The 23840-nt window shown below is 32.0% G+C and overlaps 1 protein-coding gene across 1 annotated transcript in view; it reads right to left on the bottom strand.

Moving 5' to 3' along the window:
* Positions 1–23840, bottom strand: part of CCDC91 (coiled-coil domain containing 91) — a 281509-nt gene that overhangs the window by 60299 nt on the left and 197370 nt on the right. Inside the window, exons 9-11 of the mRNA XM_015589963.2 lie at positions 19442–19534; positions 19286–19354; positions 16660–16836 (exon numbers count right to left, since the gene is read on the bottom strand). Of these exons, the coding sequence (XP_015445449.1) occupies positions 16660–16836; positions 19286–19354; positions 19442–19534 (339 nt within the window). The remainder of the gene's footprint in view (positions 1–16659; positions 16837–19285; positions 19355–19441; positions 19535–23840) is intronic.

The following is a 23840-nucleotide window of genomic DNA, read 5'->3' as shown; positions in this document are numbered from 1 at the left end:
GAGACATAATGCTATTACATACTTAATAGATTACAATGTAGCATAAACATAACTCTTGTATGTACTAGGAAACCAAAAAAATTGAGCGACTCACTTTATTTCAATATTCGCTTTATTGTGGTGGTCTGGAACTAAACTCATGATATTCTCTGAGGTATGCCTGCATAACATAATTGTGGAAATGAGGGTATCAGAGTGCATGTGTGTTGAGCTAACTAGTAGATACTACCACAGACTTTTTTAAAGTCAGTAGACAAATTTACACTTCCACCAAGAATGTATGAGAAGTCTAGTTATTCCATATTATCATCAACAACATTTAGTGTAGTCAGTCCCTTTAATTAAACTCATATCTAGGGCAGGGAGATATTGGTACCTCATTTGGTTTTAATTCACACTTCCTGGAAGAATAATGATATTGAGCACCTTTCACACACTTATTGGCCACTTTTACATGTACTTTTGTATAGTGCCCTTATTTCTAGATGGCTTTTATTCCAAAGAGTAAGGTAAGGCCCTCTGGGGTTCTAAATGAAAGCCTTTGATTCACCAAAGCCCTTCCGACTCAGCGGGACTTAAACACCAATTTTACTTCTCCCAAAGTGTCTGGTCAGCAATTTAGCCTCCCAACTACTACTTTTTTGTTGATGAATTTTAAGAGTCTTCCCTCTGTATAAGCAATTTAGGATTTGGCCAATGATGTGTGAAGAGGGGAATCTTAACAGTGATTTGTTGTTGTTGTCGTTCTAGATTTTGTTCTGAAAATCTGCCCCTTGGCAGGCCTGAACTCTGCCTTCTGCTTCATGAACTCTATAAGACTGATGTTTTCTGCTTGAGCTTTAATTCCACATGGTGCTAAATAGAAAATGCTTGCTTTTTAAAGCCTGACTGTAAAATTCACTTTTAACATTTCCATTTTCTCAAGTATGGAAACTCCTCCAATCCCATCTGCATTAGCTGCTCTTCAATGCCTTCTGAAAGCTGTTTTAGATACTTTGTCCTGTGTTTATAGTTGTTTTGTTTTGTTTTGTTTGTTTTTGGTGAAAGGGTTAGCCCCACACAGGCCATTTGTTTTGACTAGGATAAGAAGTTCCACTCACTGTTTTAAATTGTAAATTTATCTTTCATTTCTAGAAATCATCTTTGGTTTTTTTTAAAAAAAAAACCTAGTCATGTTTTCAGTCTCATGTATTCTTCCTTACACAAAGATTTACAAATTTAAGATATTTTTCCCCTTAAACAATTCCATAAAATATTACTTAATCTTTAAATTCTATATAATCTGACACATTTATTCCTTTTATCATTCCATATACTTTTTCTCCTCTCACATGATACTTGGTTGTAGACAGGAATACAGATATCATTGCACAAAGAATTCAGTAAAAATTTGTATTAGTGTGCTAAAACAACTTGTACTGAAACTGGTAAAACACAGATATTAATATATCTATAGGATAGAATGGTCTTTAACCCCACCTCCTTAGATAAATATAAAAAAATAAAGCTGATAAAAAGAGGAAAAATAGAAATACTTAAATATTCTGCTTTCTGTAAATATGTGAACGAAATGATATTTTGTTACATGAAAACAAAATTATTAGCAACATATGATAGAACTAAAGAACTATAAAGCACTTAAATCTTGCCAGTTTGGTAAAATACATTACTTTTGTTTGTTCACTATTACTCAGAACAAGATCACACTGAAAATGGTCAATTACTTGTTGTTCACTCCACATACAGGGTTGGTCAGTAAAATTTAATGCCTTAGAGTCATGTTTGATTTCATATCCTATTTCTAGTCACCAGGTTCAGCTTTCTTCTTTTTTTGCCATTTCAACTGCTATCATTTGGGATAAACTGCCCACGTATTCCAGCAACTCACAGGGAGTACCAGTAATGTCAGAGTCTCCCCTACTTCAGTGTATCCCACTTAAGGCTGCAACACAATCTTCCATAAAGGATATTTAGCCTTTGTCTCTCTTGTGCCAAAGAAGTCTTCAGTGGTATTCTATTTCTGGTAGTAAATATGATTTCAACTAATTAACTTCACGGTTCTCATAATCTGTACTAGCATATCACTCCCATCTTTGTTTTATACTACTTTTCCTCTCGAAAACGTCGATTTCTGTCAAATCAATATCTATCACCCACTATGCTTATTCCCTTCTTTGTGTTTTCAGATGTTTCAACAACATGTGTTTTTTCTTATTCTGCCTCTCATTAGGGCGATTTATGGATTTGACATATTCACTGTAAGTTCACTGTAAGATCCTGAAAACAATGACAAAGTCTCATTAGTGTTTGTAACCTCTGTAGAAACTACCATTTTGTCATGTATATAGTAAGTACTCAATCTGCAGTTTCCTGGACATGCCATGCTTTCTCAATTTGAAATGATTTCCTCTTATCCTCCTGTTCTGATAAGTAGGCCTACTCCTCCTTCTGCACAATTCAGTTTAAGCATCATCATCTCTAGAAGCTCTCCCTGAAATGTACCAGATTTTCCACATCTCCTCATGGTACTGTCTGTATCTGCTCAAAGAACACCCTATATTTTATCTCTAAAAGCACTCCATAACTCAGAATTGTAATAACTGCTTTACTTATCCAGTTTACAAGCTGAGATCCCTTTGAAGTCGGGGATTATATTTATCACAGTTCATATTATGACTAGAATCCGATACAGTATCTGGTACAGAGTGTAGATGCATAATTTATCTTCAGTGAATGAATGAATTTGTTTCTCCAATTTAAAGAAAATCTACTTAAGGGTAGGGACTATGTCTTATATTTCTTGTGTGCCCCAGAACACCTGATAGGGTGAGTACACACTAGGTTAAAGGTTCCCAAACTTCCTCAGTTCATGGCTTCATTGCTGCCCTTTAAGCCAAAAGAAACACCTAATCATTCCGTTAATTAATTAATTGGGTCATAACTTAGCAGCTATTTGAAAAGATGATATACAAATGTTGAAAGAAAAATACTTATATTTCGTCCTGATCCACAGTTACTTATTCAGGAGAATTTTGTCCCCACTAGGCATTGCACAACTTCTTAAATCTTGGCATTAGAATAGACAATAACACTCTCATTTCCTGTTCCACACTGATATTTGCATGGCATTTGCTTTTTATCACAGCAACCCCTAAACCAAACACAGTTTGACTAAAGTATGCTACAACAGAAGGGAATTTAAGACAAATTAGTATGGACAAGCTAACAGTTTACTTGGTTTCCAAGTGATCTCAAATATCTCTGCATTGCACTCTAATATTTGAAATACTCTGCAGCACTTTTGTGAATTCATCATAGCGTCCCAGAGCACCTTAATGCAGACTGAAAACTGCAGCCTTAAGTAATTACAGTAATCATCCATTCGTTCACTATTTATTATGCATGGCACTATGCTAACTGTTAAAATTACAAAGGTAATTAAGAGGGTGGAAATTATAATAGTATCAACAACAGCAGTGGGCATCTCAGCAACAATAATATATAATATGTTCCAAGCACTGTGCTAATAAGTAAGTTAAACAAATGTATCTGGGTTATAAGCTTGTTAATTGTACTTACAATTAAAGATTCTATCAACTTTTCTATCAGCAAAGTTAAGCAAAATATAATATAAAAAGTATTAAAATAAAAATATATAAGCAATGATAGTTGGTATTTAAAGTTAATAAAATAATGATGTGTATTTTCATTTAATCCTCAAAACTATTTTGATAGGCAGGTATACCCTGAGGTTTAGAGTAGTCAAGTTACCTAACTAATGTTACATATTTAAAAAGCGGCAATATAACTATTCTAATTGTATTTTAAAGGCATTTTATAGTAATTATTTCTGAAAAAGAATTTTCAACAATTCAGTTATGAGTATGATAGCTTTTTGGAATGTTAGTAACTGAGTTTAAATCTGTGGAATTAGACATTGCCATGTACCTAAAATGATACATGAATAGAAAGAGATCCTTAGAACAAAAAATGACAGCAGAAATTACATTCTCAATACATACATTCTTCAGTCTCCCACCCAATGTATTCTTCATCATCCTGGATAAAAATGATCCACTTTTTGCTAGATGACTTGTGATCTGATAGCCCCATATTCTACTGCACTAAAATTTTTCACGCAACTTTTCTAATTTGTCTCTTTTCAGCTATGTAGAAAAAAATATCCTTTTACGGCAGCCCTTCAAATATGTGAAGAGTATTGCCATATCTTTATTTCTCTCTTGAGCTAAATACTCCAATTCCTTCAATAGTATGTGATGATATTTCCTGCTTTGTCACTGGCTTGATCACAATATAATTGATATTTGCATATTTTATAGTCTCTAAAGCTGTTCACAAATCTGTTTTCCTTCATTTTTTAAAACATGTTTCCAAGGGTCTGACAACTCCGTAAAACAGCAATTATTAATCCCAAATTACAGATCTGTTAACAGAGCCACACGTGTTTTAAAAACTTGGTTGAGGTTACGTGAGTCACAAATTAGGACTCAGATCTAACCTTACTTTTGAGTGCATTTATTTGGCAATCAGTTAAAATTCTTTTGATGAAAGGTAAAAAACATTCAGCACAAACTGACTTCAAAGATAATTAACAGCCTCACACTAGAGAACATAAAAGAATTAAGAATAGGCTTCATCTGTATTCAAAGAATGTGATCAGGATGCAAATTCCTCCCCCTCCAGTTCTTAGCTCACCTTTTGTCTTGGCTTCATTTCTACAAAAGCTCTAAGCACACTGTCCCAAGATGGCTGCTAACAGATCCAAACAGGGTTTCTCATGTGCTTATTCTGAGCAAGTGTCTATACACCTGTGTCCCAAAATGGAGTCATAGGCTTCACTCACAAAATGTGTGAACTCTTGGAACCTGCTAACATAGGAATGGGATATAGTCATTAGCCTAAGTTAATAAGGGCTTATGACTAGTTTAGAAAGTAGGTTAAATCTCACCTAAACCACATGGCTAAGAAATAAAAAGTATCACTTTGGGAAGAAAGGAATAGATGCTGAGGAAGCACCAATAAATGTCTAAAATAGTCCCATTCTGATTTGGAAATGTCTCTCTTAAAACATAGTATACAACAATGAATGTGATGCTTCCATCTGATCAGTGAAAGACAGAGTACTACTTTACCGTGACTAAAAAATTTCTACTTGGACTCATGCAGCCATCATCCTATCACCTTAGAGCAAGTCCATACTAGTTGTTCAAGGTAAACATTTTTCTGAAGCTGAAAGTAATTATCCTTGTTTCTCCCAGATTACTTCCTAAGTATTTGAAAAACAATAATAATAAGAATCATCTCAGTGTGGCATCCATTAGGAACTTTGGTGGATACTTTTTTTAAAGGGATCATAACACAAAACACTATTTTTGATGACTCAATTTTTGTTAAAACATTCCATTTAATAGAAACCAAAACTCAAAAAGAGTCAAATTGTGTTGTCAAGTCCATTTTTTAAAGATTAATATGTCTGTCTCATTAAACCAGTGCTGATCATGCACCATTTTATAACCTACTGCATTTTGTTCAAGATTCAGCTCCTGCTTTCAAGATGCTTATAATCTAGTGGAAAAGACACAAACAGATTCTTTTAATATAATATGGTTGGGCTGTGGTATGGTTATATACTGAATGCCAAGGAAGAACACCACTTGATTTAATCTGAAGAGTGGAAAGAGATTTTTGTATTAAAAAAAAAGGCTAAATTATTCAAAAGAGTGGGTTTTGTAAGTTAGGAAAGCAATAACATCCTACCCTAATGTCACAGTATGACTAAAGGCCCAACACCATAAAATAGCATGGTATGTGTACCAGCAGTTTGAAGCAGAGTGGCAGATGATGAGCTGGAGAGGTATGGACCACGTCACTGAAATATTTATTTGTATTTCGTGCTCTGAAAGATTTATAGTTTATGCTAAGTAGCTTGAATGTTATCCTACAGGCTAACAGGGCAGCACCGAAGAATTTAAAGTGCGAGAATGACATTTTTAATTCCAAACTGAAAGGAGACAAAATTGGAAGCAAAGAAGTCGATGTAGGGGGTCAAGGTAACCAATAAGAACCATAATTAAGACAATGATAGTGGATAGGAAGGAAGTATATATGTTTAGGGATTATTTAACAGGTAAAATGGGAAAGTTTTAATGATTTAAAAAGTATAAAAATGGGGATGAGAGGAGAAGAGTCTATGAGAAATTCTGGTTCTCTGGACTAGATAACTTGCAGATGGTTATCTCATTGAACAAAACAGGAAACATAACAGGAGGAAAAGGTCTCAAAAAATGAGAAAGTAAGTTGATGTACTATCTGTTCACCTGTCCTTAGATACAATATTTTGACATTAAAATGTAATTAAGATTTAATTAAATTAATAATTAACTAGGTTACTATCAAAATTTTGTAAAAAAAAATTTAAAACACACTAATGAATCAAAACTAAATAAGTAATTCAGAAAAATTATTTCAATGCTGTAAAACTATTTGGTGTGCTAAGCTAAAATAGAAATGCTATTTCCTTTTTGAAAAGAAGGGTCAGGTGGTAACGCTAAATTTCCTAAAGAAAATTTAACCACTGATTTTAATGTCTGTGGCTTTGGGGGAAAATATAACCCTAAATTACAGTGGCTGTGGTTATAAACTATTATAAAGAGCTTCCAACGTCAGACATAGTTTGTGTCTGTATGCACTGGAGTCCTTTTACAGAACTTTGCTAGGACAGCAAAATTAATGATTCTCTCTTCTTTTTACCCATGTTGGTGTCAGTAACAAATGTACATTCCTTTCTTTAACAAAGATCTTCAAGGGACACAGAATTAATTTAATGTGAAAATCAAATAAGCCAGAGTCAAACTTTCTACTTAATATCTCAAAAAAAAAAAAAAAAGTATACATTTACGATCAACACTAAGACTTAGTTTTAATTTATGACCAAGGCCAAACAAAATTATCTCTCAAGTAAGTTTGGAGAAATATGGGTTACAATCCTTAGGTATTGTGTTTTGTCTCAGAGTTTAACATTTATCTGCTCAGTTAATGATAGTATTAGCTCAGAGAAAATCTAGAGGTAAATTATAAAGCAGAAGCTGTTTTTTTTTCCTTACATTTATCAGGAGTAATTTTAGTTGCTTAACTGTACGCATTTTTTTTTTTTTTTTTTTTGCTTTGCTACATTCTATCCTTTCCTAATTTCTAGAGTAATGTAGTGGCCAAAGATGTCAACTGCTCTTAATGGAAAGTTTTCGGAATTCTTCTTATCAAAGAAACATTTGAGTGTTGTGGAAGTACCTAAACCTTAGAATTAAAACAAAAACAAAAACAAAAAACAAACAAAAAACAGCTTCAAGTCTTTTAATAAAGTCAGTCCCTTCAGTCAGTACTCGAGCACTTTGTAGTTCTTTGGACTGTGGCTCTGCAGCTCTGTGCCACAGGACTAGAGGACACATGACTGTTGGCCTCTGAAACTAGACAGGAGATGGACATAAGGTGGCAGAAGCTGTTGTTTGTTCATGCTGGTGATCCTGAGCTTCCTGGAAAATGTAGATGAAGCCATGGCCACTCAATCCTGCGTATTAGGGTGATACAGAAAGCACTAATAACTTTAACACCTTCACAATTTCATCTGAAATGCATCAATTTTAAGTGTGAGACTATTTCTGCTATGATACAGTTAACCTGAGGTGGCCATATTTTTCCTACATAGAAGATGGCCACATTCCATAAAACAATGTCATGTACAGTCCTGCCAAGAAAATTTTCTTTTTAATATATTTGACTTTAAATACCATCTATATACTTGTCAACCCCAAATTTTGATCTCTAGCTCTGACAACTCACCTAAACTCCAGACCCATATTTCTAAATGCCTACTCAACAATTCTTCTACCTAGGATTCTGAATATGCACAAACTGGATTTTTTATCCCCACGAAACTCAACCCTTCCTCACCATCATAAATAAAATCACCATCCGAAATCGCCACCTATCCAACAATTTACTCTGGTAGGTATTTGTTTTTAAAATTTAGTTTATTAAAATGTTATTTGCATATAATAAAATTAATTTACATGAAATATATAATTTGATAAGTTTTGTCAAGGGTAATCACCACGATTATGATGAAAACATTCCCATCACCCTCAAAGTCTCCCCCACCTTCACAGGCAATGGCTAATTTCTTTCTTCTCAAATTAGTTTTGCCTTCTCTAGAATTTCATATAAATAGAATCATGCGGAATATAATTTTTTTAAGTCTGTCTTCTTTCTTAACTTCCTTATCTAAAGAAGTCCCCTACCACCTATTCTCACCTAGACACATAACCCTGATTTTTTCTTCATAGCCTAAATTACTATATGGAATTACCTTATTTAATAAGGGTATTTTTCAACTTGAATATAAACTCCAAGAGTGCCTAGGGCTCTTATCTATCTTGTCTGATGCTATACACCTAAATCTTCCAACAACACTTGGTAGATGCATAATAAACATTACTGAATAAATAAAGAAATTAAATAACCCTTCAAGTTTTTCCTATTGAAATCATCTCTATATTAAATGAACAAAAAGATGAAAATTTGTACTTTATTCCAAGATGAAAACATTGGGAGGGAAAATAGCGTAGTGGTGACTTGCAAGGCCTCTGGAATAAAGTTGCCTGATTTTAAATCTGACTTTTTGCCTTTTTCAAGGAGTTATTATGGCCTTCAGCAAGTTATATAATCTTCCTAAGCTTTAATTTCCACTACTGTAAAAATGGGGATAATAACAGTTTCTGCCTCATCAGGTGGTTAAGAATTAAATGAGATCAAACATGTAAAACAATTAGAAAAGTACCTCATACTTAGAAATAAATTAATGATAGCCAATACTGTTAAATTATTGCCATCCCTATCACCACTACCACCACCATAACTACTATTATCTTACTATTTTCTGTAGCCAAAACTGAAGAAAAAATTCTATAAAAATAGCTTTTTAGCAGAAACCTAAAATATTTGTTTAGAATAAATAAAGCCAAGTAAATGAAACTTGAACATGAAGAACTATTATTATTTTCCTTATTGTAATAAGTGATGATAACATTTTGTCAACTTTTGTGATGTCTAATATTCCCAGTATTTTCCTAAAAAGAGTAACAGGATGTTAATTATAATTCTGAAGCCCAGTTAAAATCCTCAAGGTTATGAACAAGTACAAGAGGCAGGATTTTAGATTCCCATTACTAGTAGCCCAGGGGCAAAGGCTATTTACAAATTATATTTCTGGTCCTGCAAGTTATGTAACTTAAGATATTTAATGAACTCCATGGGATTTTTACAAAGCAAACTCTAATAGTTCACAGCTTTTTCGAATTTGCTTTTCTAGGGAATAGGATTAACAAATGAAGTGATATCTATAAATGTCTATAAATTGGTGATCCACTAAAATGGTAGTATTAAAATGCTAATGCAATGTTTCTCAGACTTGAGGGTTGATAAGAGTTTTCTTCCTATCAAAAGTGTCCCTCTAGAAAAAATGATATATAGACCAAAGCTAAGAATGTACATTTTGTGGTTTATTCTGTAATAAGCACACTTTTTATGATAAATCAACCAACTTACCTAACTCCTCACCTACCTACCTATTTATCTATTATAATATTAAATTTTTCTAATAACTCATATGGAGATTATATCAGATACAAACACATCAACATTAAGATTGAGGATCATTTTTTTCAAATGTGAGGAAAACAAAATTAGTGGTTTCTTAAAGATGGGAGATATGTAAAATTTTGTGCTCAGGATCAGTTTTTTCTTTTGAATACTATTAGCAAATGTCTTCAATCAAGGAATCAAGACAAGCTTGATTAAACTTTACATACTGATATGCCCAGGTGCCTTGACTCTATTTTAGGCATATTAGTCACAGGTAGAACTGGGGTATGTGTAGGGAGAGGAGAAAGGTAGCAAATTTTACTACTGGTGAAAGACTCCAGGTCCACTGGGCATGAAATTCTGGCTACCTTACAATGACAAATCTGAGTAGACTGAGGTAAGGCTTTATCCATACAAAATGTAAAGGATATATATGTATATATAATATATATAACAAAATATTAAAACTACACAAAATATAAAGCATATATATGTACATATATATATTTTCACTGTATTCTCAGTCTCATCTCTTAATTCATTCTCACTCTAGTTTGCTTTTAAAAATCCATCCATTGTTATATGTATATCTATATACTTATTTCTATACCTCTCTCCCTCCTTCCCTCTCTTTCTCTCCCTCTCTCCCTCTATCTATCCATCCATCCATCCACCCATCTATCTGTATAAAACTGATTATCTATCTATCTATCTATCTACCTATCTATCTGTATAAAACTGATATCTATCTATCTATATAAAACTGATATCTATCTATTTATCTATCTATCTACTGTATAAAACTGATGTCCAAGGAGGAGAAAAAAGGAGACAATAAAAGGAGGTAATATTTGAAAATGTAATAGTGTCAAACTTTCCAGAGCTAGTGAAGCACATGTAGTTGTAGATAGAAGACGACCACTGAAACTGAGCAGGAAAAGTATAAATAAATAAATGCCTATGTACATTATAAGAAAATGCGGACACAAAAAAAGGGAGATCACATTCAAAGGAGCAGCAATTAGAGACTAAAATCTGGCTTCTTAATAGCAACAATGAAAGCTAAAAGACAGCAGAAAGAAATTTTAAATGCTAAAAGAAAATATCTGGCAACCTAGAAAACTATACTCAGCAAAGAAATTTTTTTTCCAGGAATGAAGGTAAAATAAAGTCATTTTTAAATGAACAAAATCATCTCTATTCTGTACATATTGTCTGTGGCTGCTTTTATGCTACCATGGCAGAGCTGAAGAGTTGTGACAGAGACCATGTGGCCCAAAAGCTAAAATATTTACTATCTGAACCTTTACAGAAAATGTTGGCTGGCCTCTGCATTAGTGAAAGAACGCTAAAAGAAATTCTGAAGGATGTATTTCAGTAGCAGCAAAATGATCCCAGAGAGAACAGAGATGTAGTTAAAAAAAATTTTTAAAAAGCACTTCATTATTTATAAAAAGTATAAACAAGAATATACTGCATAATAAGTACAAGGTTTAAAAATGTGGAATTAAAATTCATAACAATTGCATAAGTCATGGGAGAAAGTAAATTGAGTTGAAGAATTTTGAGGTCTTTATATTGTCTAGAAGAGGATAAAAATACTAATATTACTTTGATAAGTGGGAGATAACAGCCTGCAATTTCTACGGTCACCACCAAAATAATAAACACACAGGTTCATGCTACTAGACAGAAAAATATGATATCACAGGTGGTATTTTCTAAAATTTCATGTTCTGTCTGATGCAGGTATAAAAACACAAGTAATTTTTGTATATTGATTTTGTATCAGGAAACTTTCTAAATACTATTATACATATTTTCTGAAAATTCTTTTAGATTTCTTACATACACAAAATGTAAAGGTCCTTGAATATAAAGGTTTATTATATAAACTTTACTGACCACCTAAATGATATATGTCTCAAAATGGGCAATTCTGACATACTCTACTGCAAATACATAATCTTTTGGATCTCTCAGCCTTTATAACCTTTTGATTAAGAGATATGTAACAGTCCCCTGGTGAAATAATATAGCTGATTCAACACTGTCAACTTCAGGAGATTTCCAACATAATAATTTCAACTCATATAAATTTCAAAATAGATATTCCAGGGGAAGTATATTATTGCTTCATATTATCAATATAGGCATATGTCCTATAAAAAGTGAAAGATATTGAGCACAACTTCACCATCCCCTTGAAAAATAGAGTTTACCTGTATACCTACCAAAAAATGAATATGTTCAGGGAAAATAATTATACAAAGCAGTAAAAATGAAGTTTGATGAAATGGTATTACTAAAGATACAGAAACAATACTATTTTTCTTATGTCCATAATAGCTTCATCAATGGTTTTAAAAACTATATATAGACTTCTTACATCCTAAGATAACTGATCCAGTACCTGTGGAGGGTTATTATTTCCTAAGTCCCTGCCAAAGTTTGGTAAGAATACCTACCATGATAGTGAGTAACAAATGAACCATGATTTAACACACATTGATGTTTTCTGTGTTGATGACCCTATGATACAGAAGACACACAGGAAACTTACCATGTGGGGGCTTCTCTATAATACCTGACGATCTCACAGAGAGACTATAGTGCTTTCCATTATTAAACTACATTTGGTTGATCAAATGTTCACTAATCTAGAGTTAACTGTATGAAACTTTTGGCTCCTGATGTTTAAGGACAATAACTCGTTTTCTGGAGAACATCCTATGAGCTAGATATTATGCTAGGGCCTTTTAAAGGCATACATATGATTGAAACACTTGTGAAGCTCTCAGTTCAGTGGGACAGTAGTCAAACAAGACAGTATTTGAATTAGATACATGCTGTAAAAGAAGGATAAACTATGAGACAGGAAGTTAGGGTCTTTCCCTCCTACAGCCATGTATATGCAATCTTGCTTTTATAGCAAGGAGGGTACACTTTTAAAAATAAATAGAGAAGTTCTTCAAAAATTTCTAGTGTTAGTGTCTGAAGAGCACATGTACCTGAAATATATATGATTAGGGCTTGTAAATCTTATAAAATGATCTTTAGTTCTTTGAACTATTTATAATAACAGATTAAAGTCTTTGTCTATTAAGCCAACATCAATGTAGGTTCTGCTGTTTTCCTGTGTATGAGCATATCTTTGCATATTCTCATAATTTTGTTGTTGATAAAAACTGGACATTTGAAATAATGTAATGTAGCAACTCTAGAAATCAGATATCCCCTATCCCCCAGGAATAATTGTTGTTGTTGCTATTTCTTTGTTTGGAAAATTTCATGTACTAATTTCTCTGTATTAATTCTGCAAAGTCTGTTTTTCTTATAATATGTAGCCACTGAAGTCTTTGCTAGATTAGCTCAGTGGTCAGCTAATGATTAGAAAGAGATTCCCTTAAAAACTTTGAACCAGATTATCATTTGCCAAGGCCCTCTATGTGTTGAGGTACACTTTCAACACTGACAGTTTACAACTCTACCTTAGACTTCAATTTCTGCATACATAAAATCAAAGCAAGCCAGAGGAGAGATATTAGGTCCTCTCAGGTCGTTCCTGGGTAAGTGTGTGACTTTGTGCATTTGTGTCACCTTCAAGAGCTCCAGGAATATTTTTTTAAAAAATCAGAGCTTTTCGAAATCATCTTTGGCAATCACATTTCCCAGATTTCTCTTTTAAATATTTTGGCCAGCCTTTTGTTTGGCCCAACTTGTATTTTTGTCCCAACCAGCTGAGAAGTCAAACAATTATCACTTATGGTTTCTGACAAACATGCTGAGAATAGGCTTTTCCCATTGAGCAAGCTCTGAGTCAGGTCAGATAACAAGTCCTTCCAATGCGGACTGCTCAGTGAGCTGCCGGTCAGGCCAAACAGTAACAATTCTCTGGAGATGGAGTTTTGGGGGAGCTCCAAACCTGGGTTGGCCCTTCCAGTGGCTTCTACATTGCTGGTTTTCACAGCTACCTTGGTTGTGAGGCAGCCAGTTTTTAAAGCTACCATAGACCTTAAGAGAACAGATGGATTGGAAATAAGGCAAGTTAAAACTCTACAAAGCTTGCTGTTCTTACTGAGATTTAACTATTTTTCTTAAATAAATACTCCTTGAGTTGTTGGAGATTTTGGTTAATATCCAGATTTCTGAATAAGTTGCTTTTGATAATTTTTGCTAGTATTCTCACCACCATTATGGAGAAGCTAATTTGTAAAAGTGCTGAGTCTGCCATTTTAGAAGTCCTGCTTGGACTCTCCCTCTCAAACAACATCAGTGTTTTCTTAATTTCTTTTCAGTACATTAAATTTATAAATTTAAAAATTTAACCTATCTGAAACTCATTTTAGTAATCAGAGTTCAGAAGGAAATGGACAGCCAGTTGCAATTATATTTAATCTTTTCTGGATTAATTAGTAAGATACTTTTGAGAATCTAATAAAAGTTATGGACTATCTCTGCAGAAAAATCTGCAGATATACAGGTTTGCATAAATTCAGTAAATTCACAGCTCTAGGCCCCCTTCAATGGAACCCAGATAAAACACTTGATTTGTTAAGGTAACTTATTTTATCTAATTTGTAACAATATCTTTATGGATTTATAAATTTCGGAAAAATTTCATGGCTCTTTCCATATTCTGTCCAATTCCATTGGTCTGCTTGTATGTCTACATCTATAACAATACTATAGACTTTTAGCTATACCAAGCACCTTTCTGCTTCAGAGCCTTTGCTATTCCCCCAGCCGTTCATAAGGTAAACTCCTCATTTCAATGCAGGCCTCAGCTCAACTGCTACCACTTTAGAGAGTCCTTACCTGACTACCTTATTTATGTATTGGTTCCTTCACTCTCTAGCCCCTTATTTCATTGTTCTTCATGACACTGATCACTACTTCACATTTTATTATACCTTTAATAGTTTTCTGTTTTATTCACAAGACAGCAGAAATTTTTTTCACTACTGTATCCCCAGAAACAAGTACAGTCCCTGAAACAAAACAGGCAGTCTTTTCAATTATTAATGTAAAACACCAAAAAGTTTGACCATGGCAATTTATTTGCTTATCCTGCTGGGCTAAATAAATAAAAGATATATAAGCTAATCTGGCTCACAAGAAAAGTAATTTGTCGATTTTCTATAATTATTTTCTATAATAGGTCTATTAAGCTTTCAGGGACTAATGGAACAACAGTTGTTTGTTAGTTTTTACTACAACCATGTGAAAATGAAAGCAGTGAACTGTATAAGGAAGACTTGTAATACATTTAATACTACCATCGCATTTTTGAAAACCTGAGAGTTACCTGACAACGTTGTTTTCTCTGCTAGATGTTCTCTGTTCAACTTGGTCAGCCACAAAACAATAATAATTAAAAAAAAAAACTTCTCTCCCTCTCCTTCTCTCTCTCTCCCTCTGCTTCTCTCTCTCTCCTGCTTCTCTCTCTCTCCTTCTTTCTTTCTCTCTCTCTCTCTCTCTCTCTCTCTCACTCTCTCACTCTCTCTCTCTTCCCCCTCCCTCTGACTTCTCCCTTCCCACTGCCCAAACTATGCAACTATTGGTAAGAAAGCAAACAAAATGTATTTATTCATGACATGATTATATTATCTTCATAGTACTCTGAGACTAGAGAGAACAAATTTTAAAGTATATCATATATTGTAGTGTTTTTTATAGACAAGAATGTTTCTGACAAACTGGCAGAGAAGGGCGCTCTTTAAGATATATATTTTTCTCTTTGGGTGATGAATATGTGCTGATTTACTCAGGCCATCTTGCCTAACTTAATGGTGACTAAGCCCATATCTATGTGAGATTAAAGGAATGGTCTGTAGTCACTAAAACATTTTAAGCAACCTCTCCCGTATCAGGATTTAATGAATGAACTTGACCTTCCTGGCATGGAATTCCAATCAACTGAACTGAGAGACAATTAAGCATCTTAAAAACCATAGGTACTCAATATATATTTGTTGATACTAACAGTAAGTTACAGAAAGAATTAGAAAGTAATCATTACTCTAATGGAAAAAAAGTAAGAAAAAAAGAGGTAAGATCTGTTACTGTACTAGTTATCTTACCATAAAAGCTTCTTACAGATCTGTTTAATTTTTACAGTAAATGAGTAACTGTGCTCTTAAGAATAAACTTAAGTGACAAATTTTGAAAATGTATTACATTTATCCTGGATATTAGAAGGATTGAGTCAAAGCTTCAGTACGATTAATTTGTAAGTCATAAGAAAATATCCTAGGTTATTTATTCTCAAAAGATAGTCATTTTAGCTATATTTATAATGCATGGTTGAATAAATAATGGTAGTAATGTCACACTTTGATCGCATAAAAGAAAAGATTTCTACGAATGTTATTTTTTGCTTTTTATATTTGTTTAAGGAAAGATTTATTCAGGTATCTTCTTGCCTATATAAAGAAAAGACTAAATACAAGTAAAATAAAACCATGTAAATTCAATTATTTAAAAAAACTAATAAAGTTTTTAATTCTTCCTATAAGTAATCAAAAGTTATATTGTATGTAGGCCACATTTGTTGATATGTATATATCTCTTATGAAACCATAGGAATTATTTGAGAGGTTCTATTAATTACTACTGTGAACTACAGGTATATAGATATACAAATCAGACATAAATTAATTGAATCAAATTGTTTTCTACGCATGCATATTATTTTGTATTATGTGTGCATGTGTGTGTTTACAAAAAAGAAAAAATATATTAAACAGGAGGCTTAATGTAATTGTAATGACTAAACAAATTTGGATTCTGACTTTTCTGAAAATAGAGTAAAAATTATAAGTATCGGAAAGTAAAAATACATATATATTAACAATTATTTGTTTCAAGTATTAATATCAATGGCAAAATAATTAAATACTGATATGTCCGCTAAGGTGATTTTAAGTAAGATAAAATAATAGTAAGGATATTTCATTTTGAGAAAAATGAAAATATTTACAAAGAGTTAATTTTACTAACCTGACTAATTTTTCTTTGTTCTTGTATAGCTTTTTGAATTGCCTGAGATATTTTTTCTTGATCTTTTGCATGCTCAGTCTTCCATAACTCCCTTTCTTCAGCATGAGCTTTTTCCAAATTTTTTCTTTCTTCTTCTATGGCTTTTAATACTGCATCCTTCATTGCTTCTTTCTCAAGCTTCAAAAAAATAATGGCCAAAAGAAAAATATTTGAAAGGATAACTGCACAATAATTCTTTGAGTAAAACAGGCTTGAATTAATCTAAAAAACACAAAACTTTGATTCTATAGGGTTTAACTCTGATGTTTTTATGCATTTTAATAATCACCATAAAATAAAATCAATTATTTGTTTTTGTAAATAATATACTTATTTTTATGGCATTTCTAAATTTCAAAGAAATCAAACCTTAGCTTAAAGTAGCAGCTGTCAAACTATTTGGTCTTAAGATTTCCTTACACTGTTAAAAATTATTGAGGATTTCAAAAAGCTTTTGTTTATATCGCTTATACGTATAGATTAAAATTTATCATATTAGAAATTCAAATCAAGACAAAATTAAAATATTTATTAATTCATTTAAAACTAATAACAGTAAATGCATTATATATTAACAAGCATTATATTGAATGAAAAATAACTATATTTTCCAAAATTAAAAAGTGAGAAGTATGTTGTAAACCTTCTTAATATCTGACATAATAGAAGACAACTAGATACTCATATCTGCCTTCTGTATTAAATATGTAATGATATTATTTGGTTGAAGTATATTAAGAAAAAAAACAACTCAGTCTCACACAGATAGGTAGTAGAGAAGGGAGGAGTATTTAGTAGCCAGTTGAGATCACTATAGATATTTCTTGATGATTCCCCACCAAAGCTTCACAAGAAGTAGTTCTTAAAAGTTAGTTGCAATAAGGAAAATCAAATCATCTCAATGCAATTTGTTACTCTATTCCATTACAATCCTTTCTTGTACTTTGAATGAATCCTTTATCTATACATGATTTTTAAAAACATTTTTTTATTTGGAAAACATTGGTTCAATGAGTTATGCATCTCCTCTAGATTTTGACATTTTTCATTATATCATTAAAAAAAGGTCACATTTGTTTGTAACAGCATCAATCTCATCAGAAATGTCTTAAGTATTAAAAATCAGATACAAATTTTCCAAAATTCTAATTTTTGCTTTAAAGCATGAATTTTATCATTAGCAACGAAAATTGTCAGTTTTTTCTTAAAGTTACTGGGCTCACTCCTCTTATTTTGGAGAAAATGTCTGCCAAATATTAAAGTCTCTATAACCCTAGTTATTCAGTAAAATGGAGTGCCATAAAAATAGTTCCTACACTTCAGTTTCAACTCAAATAACTGCATAAGAATTTTCCTCAAGGAAACCATCGTACTTTGGTATGCACTAAAGTCCCTTCTTCATCCCCAGGGTTACCACTTTTTCTATTGCTTCCAGGTCACAATCAATTTGACAAATGTTATTGAAGCTGACAGTTACCATTTTCTGAACTCTTATTTTATTTTACCATTCTTCTTTTAAACTACTCTTACTATGCTCACCAATGCCTTCCATGTTGTTTAATCCAAATGATACTTTTTGTTGTTTTAACGCTTATTTTTGTTGGCCTCAAAGCAACATTCAACATAGTTGCCTATTTCTGTTTTCTTGTTAAAAAGTCCTATGACATGGAAATACTATCTATACACTCATAATAATTTAATGTATTCCTCCTTGCCTTATTGGTATATAAGTAATATTTTTCTTACCTAACTGTAAATTATTTCAGAAAAAGATGAAATCATAGTCATCTTTGAATTTCTACCCTGGTATAGTTATTTGCACACATGAGATTTTCGATATTTATTTATTAAATTTAAATTGACATCCGAACCTCAAAAGTTAGTACTATATATGTATTTGTTGGTATATACATTTAATATCTATGAATCACTACTCACATGAGCTATTTCAAAGTCAGTTTTTAAAAATCACATATCTTGATAATTAAATATACATGCAAATACATATATACACATACATATACACGTACCCCATGCACACGTACCCCAACATACATATTACTCGTATGATGCCTATCAAATATCAAATGGATATTAGTGTCCATATATATATATATATATATATACACACACACACACACGTATATATATACACATATATATATATATTCTTCTTAAAATTCTTTTTAAACAATTACAATTCTAAATGTAAAGCATTTCAACTCCTGATAATCTTGTGTAATGTGAATTTAACAATAATATGAACAATGGTAGCCTAAGTTTAAGAGGAAAAATAAGAAAGAAAAACATTCTTTTTTTATTTTTCTGGAATGAAATATTTTACAAAAGTAGATTGGTTGTACCATTAATGAACTCAATTTTTAAATTCCACTTACATACAAAGAAACCAATTATTACAAATGGGTTTATACCAGGCAAATAATTAGACTTTCAAATGATAAATACAATTCTTACATGAGACCAAAAATATTCAATTTAGGCTTTGAGGTGAGGATAAACAATAAAAATACAACAGATAAAAATTATCTAAATTAAACTACAGAATAAACTTTTCAGATGGAAATACCTTTGCAGCAGATACTAATGCCTCCTTATTTCTTTGCCTTTCTTCTTCCAAACACTTCTCCAATATTTCCTATAAATAATAAGACATACACTAAATGTATTATATGAAGTAACAGGATACATTATTTCCACACATTGAGCAAACATAAAGCATTACCTTCTGTTCTTGAGATTGCTGAATCAAAGCTTCCTTTATTTTTTCTTTTAACAAATCCTTCTCTGTATCCAGCATTTCAAGGAGTCTCTGATGCTACAAGGAAAGATAAATGGATTATAATTATACTTTGAGACCTATAATGTATCAACAAGGAGCACAGCTGGTGGAATTCATTTGTCCAAAAATATTGAAGTGGTTAATAGAGGAAACAATGGGAAGTTTGCTAAAATGAAGGGATAGGAGCCAAAAACACTGAATTCACCTTTCTCCAATCAGCCAACATAACATTTTTTACCCATAAAACTCAACAACGTACACGACATGAGACTCAAGAACAACTTTTTTAAATTGGAAAGTGAATCATAAATTGATAAAATTTCTTTTCCCAAAATTCACTTTGAAAAAATTACTAAAATTATTATTAGCTTGTAGCAAAAGAGCAATCAGATAATAATTGATGTTTGCTTCATGAACAACTACCTTAACAGATTCTTTGTCTTTCTAACAAAACTGTTATAGAAATTGAAAGATGATTGTTCTTACCCCAAGATTTTACTACAGATTCAAAAAATGAATTTATAAAAACCATCAAAGGAATATTGTACGATAGCTAATGTTAAAGAATATAGAATGCTCATATTTGCTTTTATTCCAATATCCTAGTGAAAAAACACACAGATCCATCAGCCCGTTACATGAACTAGGCACTTGAATTTTGAATGGAGTTTTCTAAGTAAATTTTACTTTTATAGCTTCAATATCTTCAATGTAGATGAGGCAGATATTTGTTCTGGAATAGTTTTTTTTGTTTTTTGTTTTTTGTTTTTTTTTAATAGGGAAATAGAACTAAAAAGAAAATATATATTCCTTACATAGATTTCTGTTATAAAGGCAAAAAAATATTTTCTCAGATTTAGAATGCTATTTATATAGAAGCTTCCTTTAAATATAAACTTATTCTGATACCCAACATTTAAAAACAGATCTATGTCTTTCAAAGTTGTTCTTATTTAAAACATTTTTTTAGGGAGGAAGTCTACATTTAGAGTAAGTGACCAAACAGTCATGTCTAGTAAAGATTTCAAGAAAATAAGAAAAATCACAAGAAAGATGTATATTTTCTTTAATAACAAATCCAAACTGTGATACAAATCAGGACGATTATGAGAAATTATTGGTAACATGTGAATTGGTGAAAGATAGTTGACTAACAAATCAGTAGACCCAGCATATGATATATAATAATAACTGAGACTTTAATTCTATGTAAGCCTAGATAAATGAAGATTTCATAGAATTAAAAACAATATCTAATCTTATTTAAAACACACACATGAGAAAATATGTAAAGATGTTATACCAGCCAAATAGTTAGATTTAAAAATGACAAATACAATTCTCATATAAGTCCAAAAACATGCAATTTAGGCTTTGAGGTAGAGGTAAACATAACAAAAATAGAACAAGAAAAATTTATTGAAATTAAACTACAAAAAGAGCTGTTAATAAGTCAGTTTAATGAAAATCATTAAGTAATTAATTATTGTTAGGCCAAGTTTCTTCCGTGGTCCAACCAAGAACTAGTCAAAGAGGGTATATAAGCTAAAATGACAATATAATCTTCAGAGAATTCATTCCTACATGTCACTACTTAATTCTGACAGTATACTATAATAGAAGATTATTTTGGGGCGTTCTTGTACAAGAATAAACTCAAAATTACCATTTGAAAGAAGCATCCTACATAAAATGCAATCTATATAAAACCACTGATCTACTTGAGAAAACATAATTAGGTTACTGACTTTTCTGATAGATGATGGATGGATGGATGGATGGATGGATGGATGGATGGATGGATGGATAGATAGATAGATAGATAGATAGATAGATAGATGAATGGGTGGATGAATGGATGGATGGATGGTCAGATAGATAGGGAGATGATAGATGATAGATAGATAGATAGATAGACAGACAGACAGATAGATAGATAGATAAATGATAGATAGACCGACAGAGATAAGAGATAACATTTTTTGAGTACATTAAGGTTTCAAGTACTGTTAAAGTGTTTTACATGTAGGTGTATCACATTAAATCCTCACAACAAAAGCTGCTAAGTCAAGCAATATTCTTCATTTTCAGATGAGTGATCTCAGACTTAGAGAGGCTAAGTAACTTGCCAGGTCTCTAATAAATAACTTCATCAATAATCATATTTGTACACATTATCAGCAGTAGTAATTACCTGTTAGCTAAAAGGAGCCCCAGTATTAACAAGTTATTACCTAGTAACTAAAGCTACTTAATGCAAGTAGTATTATGTCAGGTAAGGCCTCACTTCCATCTGGCTTTAGAGAATTTGATTAATCGATACTTTTGATTTTGTTCTTTTGAAAGTAATATAATTTCTTGAACAAATATCAATTGACATTAGGGGAGATGATTCAGAATAATGCTGAATGGTATGGGAAAAGTTTAAGTCTTAAAATTAAACACAGTCAGTTTCTTTGTGAATAATCCACAGTAGCTAGTCAAGAACCATATCGTTTAGTAAAATATACTGTTTTTGTAAAAGTCACATATGCTTATTATGAAAAATGTAAAAAAGTGAAAATCATCCAGATTCAATTACCCAAAGAAAATCCTTTTAGGCCAACATCTTTCTGTAGAGCTCTTTGTGTACTTAAATATGTGGAATACATAAACATTTTATACAATAGGTTTATATAGTGTTCTGTAATCTTTTTGTACTCAATAATGGTACTCACTTATTTCTGTATAAATATAACTATGCTATTTTTATTAAATTAATTATACATTCTACCCTTGTCCTACCTATACACATTTATTTTGTTTGCAATATTTCACTTCTTAAAAATCTTGATTTTTGTGCATGCATCTTTGTGAACTTGTAGAATTGTAGCCTTACAAAAAATTCTCAAGAGTGGTATTAACAGGTCGAAGATTGAACATGTTTTAAATTTTGATACATACCCTCAAACTGTACTCCAGAAAGAAAAATACCAAATTACACCTTCACTAATAATAACAGGACAATGGACATAGGAAGATTATCCTCTACAGCAGAATCACATGAGCTGGAAGAGCAGCAACCAGAGAAATTTTTTCCACTGTCAGAACACAGAAAGCTTACCCAGCTTGCCCAGCAATATCTGATATATGCTGTGGACCGATTATTGCTGTTCATTTCATCATTCTCTCCTTTCCAAAATGAGAATTTCTGTTATAGACACAGTTGACCCTTGAACAATGCAGGGGTTAGGGGCACCAATCCCCATGCAGTCAAAGGTCCACGTATAATTTTTGACCCCTCCAAAACTTAACTGCTTGTCCCTTGGTACCTGTGGAGAATTGGTTCCATGATTCTGCAAGGATACCAAAATCAATGGATGCTCAAGTCCCTTTTATAAATGGCATAGAACAATGCATGCAGTTGGCCCTCTTGATCCCCAGATTCCTAATTGCAGATGGAAAACATTGTTTTCTTGACTAGTTGAATGCACAGATGTGAAACCCAGCAATACTGAGGGCCAAATGTGTATGTACTGAAAAAGATCCATGTATATATGGACCTGTTCAGTTCAAACCCATTTTGTTCAAGGGTCAACTATATTGTTCCTTCTCTTTTCTTTTTGAATTTATTAATTATAGTTTTTTTGGGGGGAGGGGGCAGGGCAGGAAGGTCCTTCTACTTCATTATCTCTCTTTCTTCAACGTTCCTTTTTATTTGTTTGAGTCAGTAATTTTCTCATTTGAAATGTTTCTCCAATGTTTGATAATCTTTTCCATTCATTCATATTGAAATCCCAAATACAAAATACTGGTATAAAAATCTGTGTATGTGGGTGAGTTTCATAGCAGGCACGAAAAGCTTTTTCATGGTTGTGGTGGGGATTCTCAAATGTTTGGTCTATAAGTATTTTCTCTTTTTTGCATATAAAGAAAAATATTAGTTGCCATTCAAAATTAAAGGTCTTAGAAGAAGCATCCATATACTTTTTTGGAAATAATAATTTTGAAAATATCTCTCATCAAAATAGTGTTACCTTTTATAATCATAACAATTTTATTTTATTGTATATTTATTGTATATTATTAAGTAGTAGACCTTACGATCTGGGCTTTATTCCTGTCACAGAATACCTGAGTCCAGGGGGAAAAGTCAAAGAGTAAAAGCAGTAGTTCTAGACATCCTATTTTGAAACTTTTCAAATTCTTCTATAGGTATGATTTGAACAATACCCTATGACTGTTCACTTTCTATTAGTCTTTTATTTCTTAAAATTGTTTAAATTATAAGTCTTCATGGTAGAAATTCAACTACATATTTTAATATCTTATTTTTATGTTAAATTATCTTAAATGCAAATTT

This window comes from Pteropus alecto, unplaced genomic scaffold (assembly GCF_000325575.1).
Source record: "Pteropus alecto unplaced genomic scaffold, ASM32557v1 scaffold103, whole genome shotgun sequence".
Lineage (NCBI taxonomy): Eukaryota > Metazoa > Chordata > Mammalia > Chiroptera > Pteropodidae > Pteropus > Pteropus alecto.
This window is presented reverse-complemented; position numbering and strand designations above follow the sequence as displayed.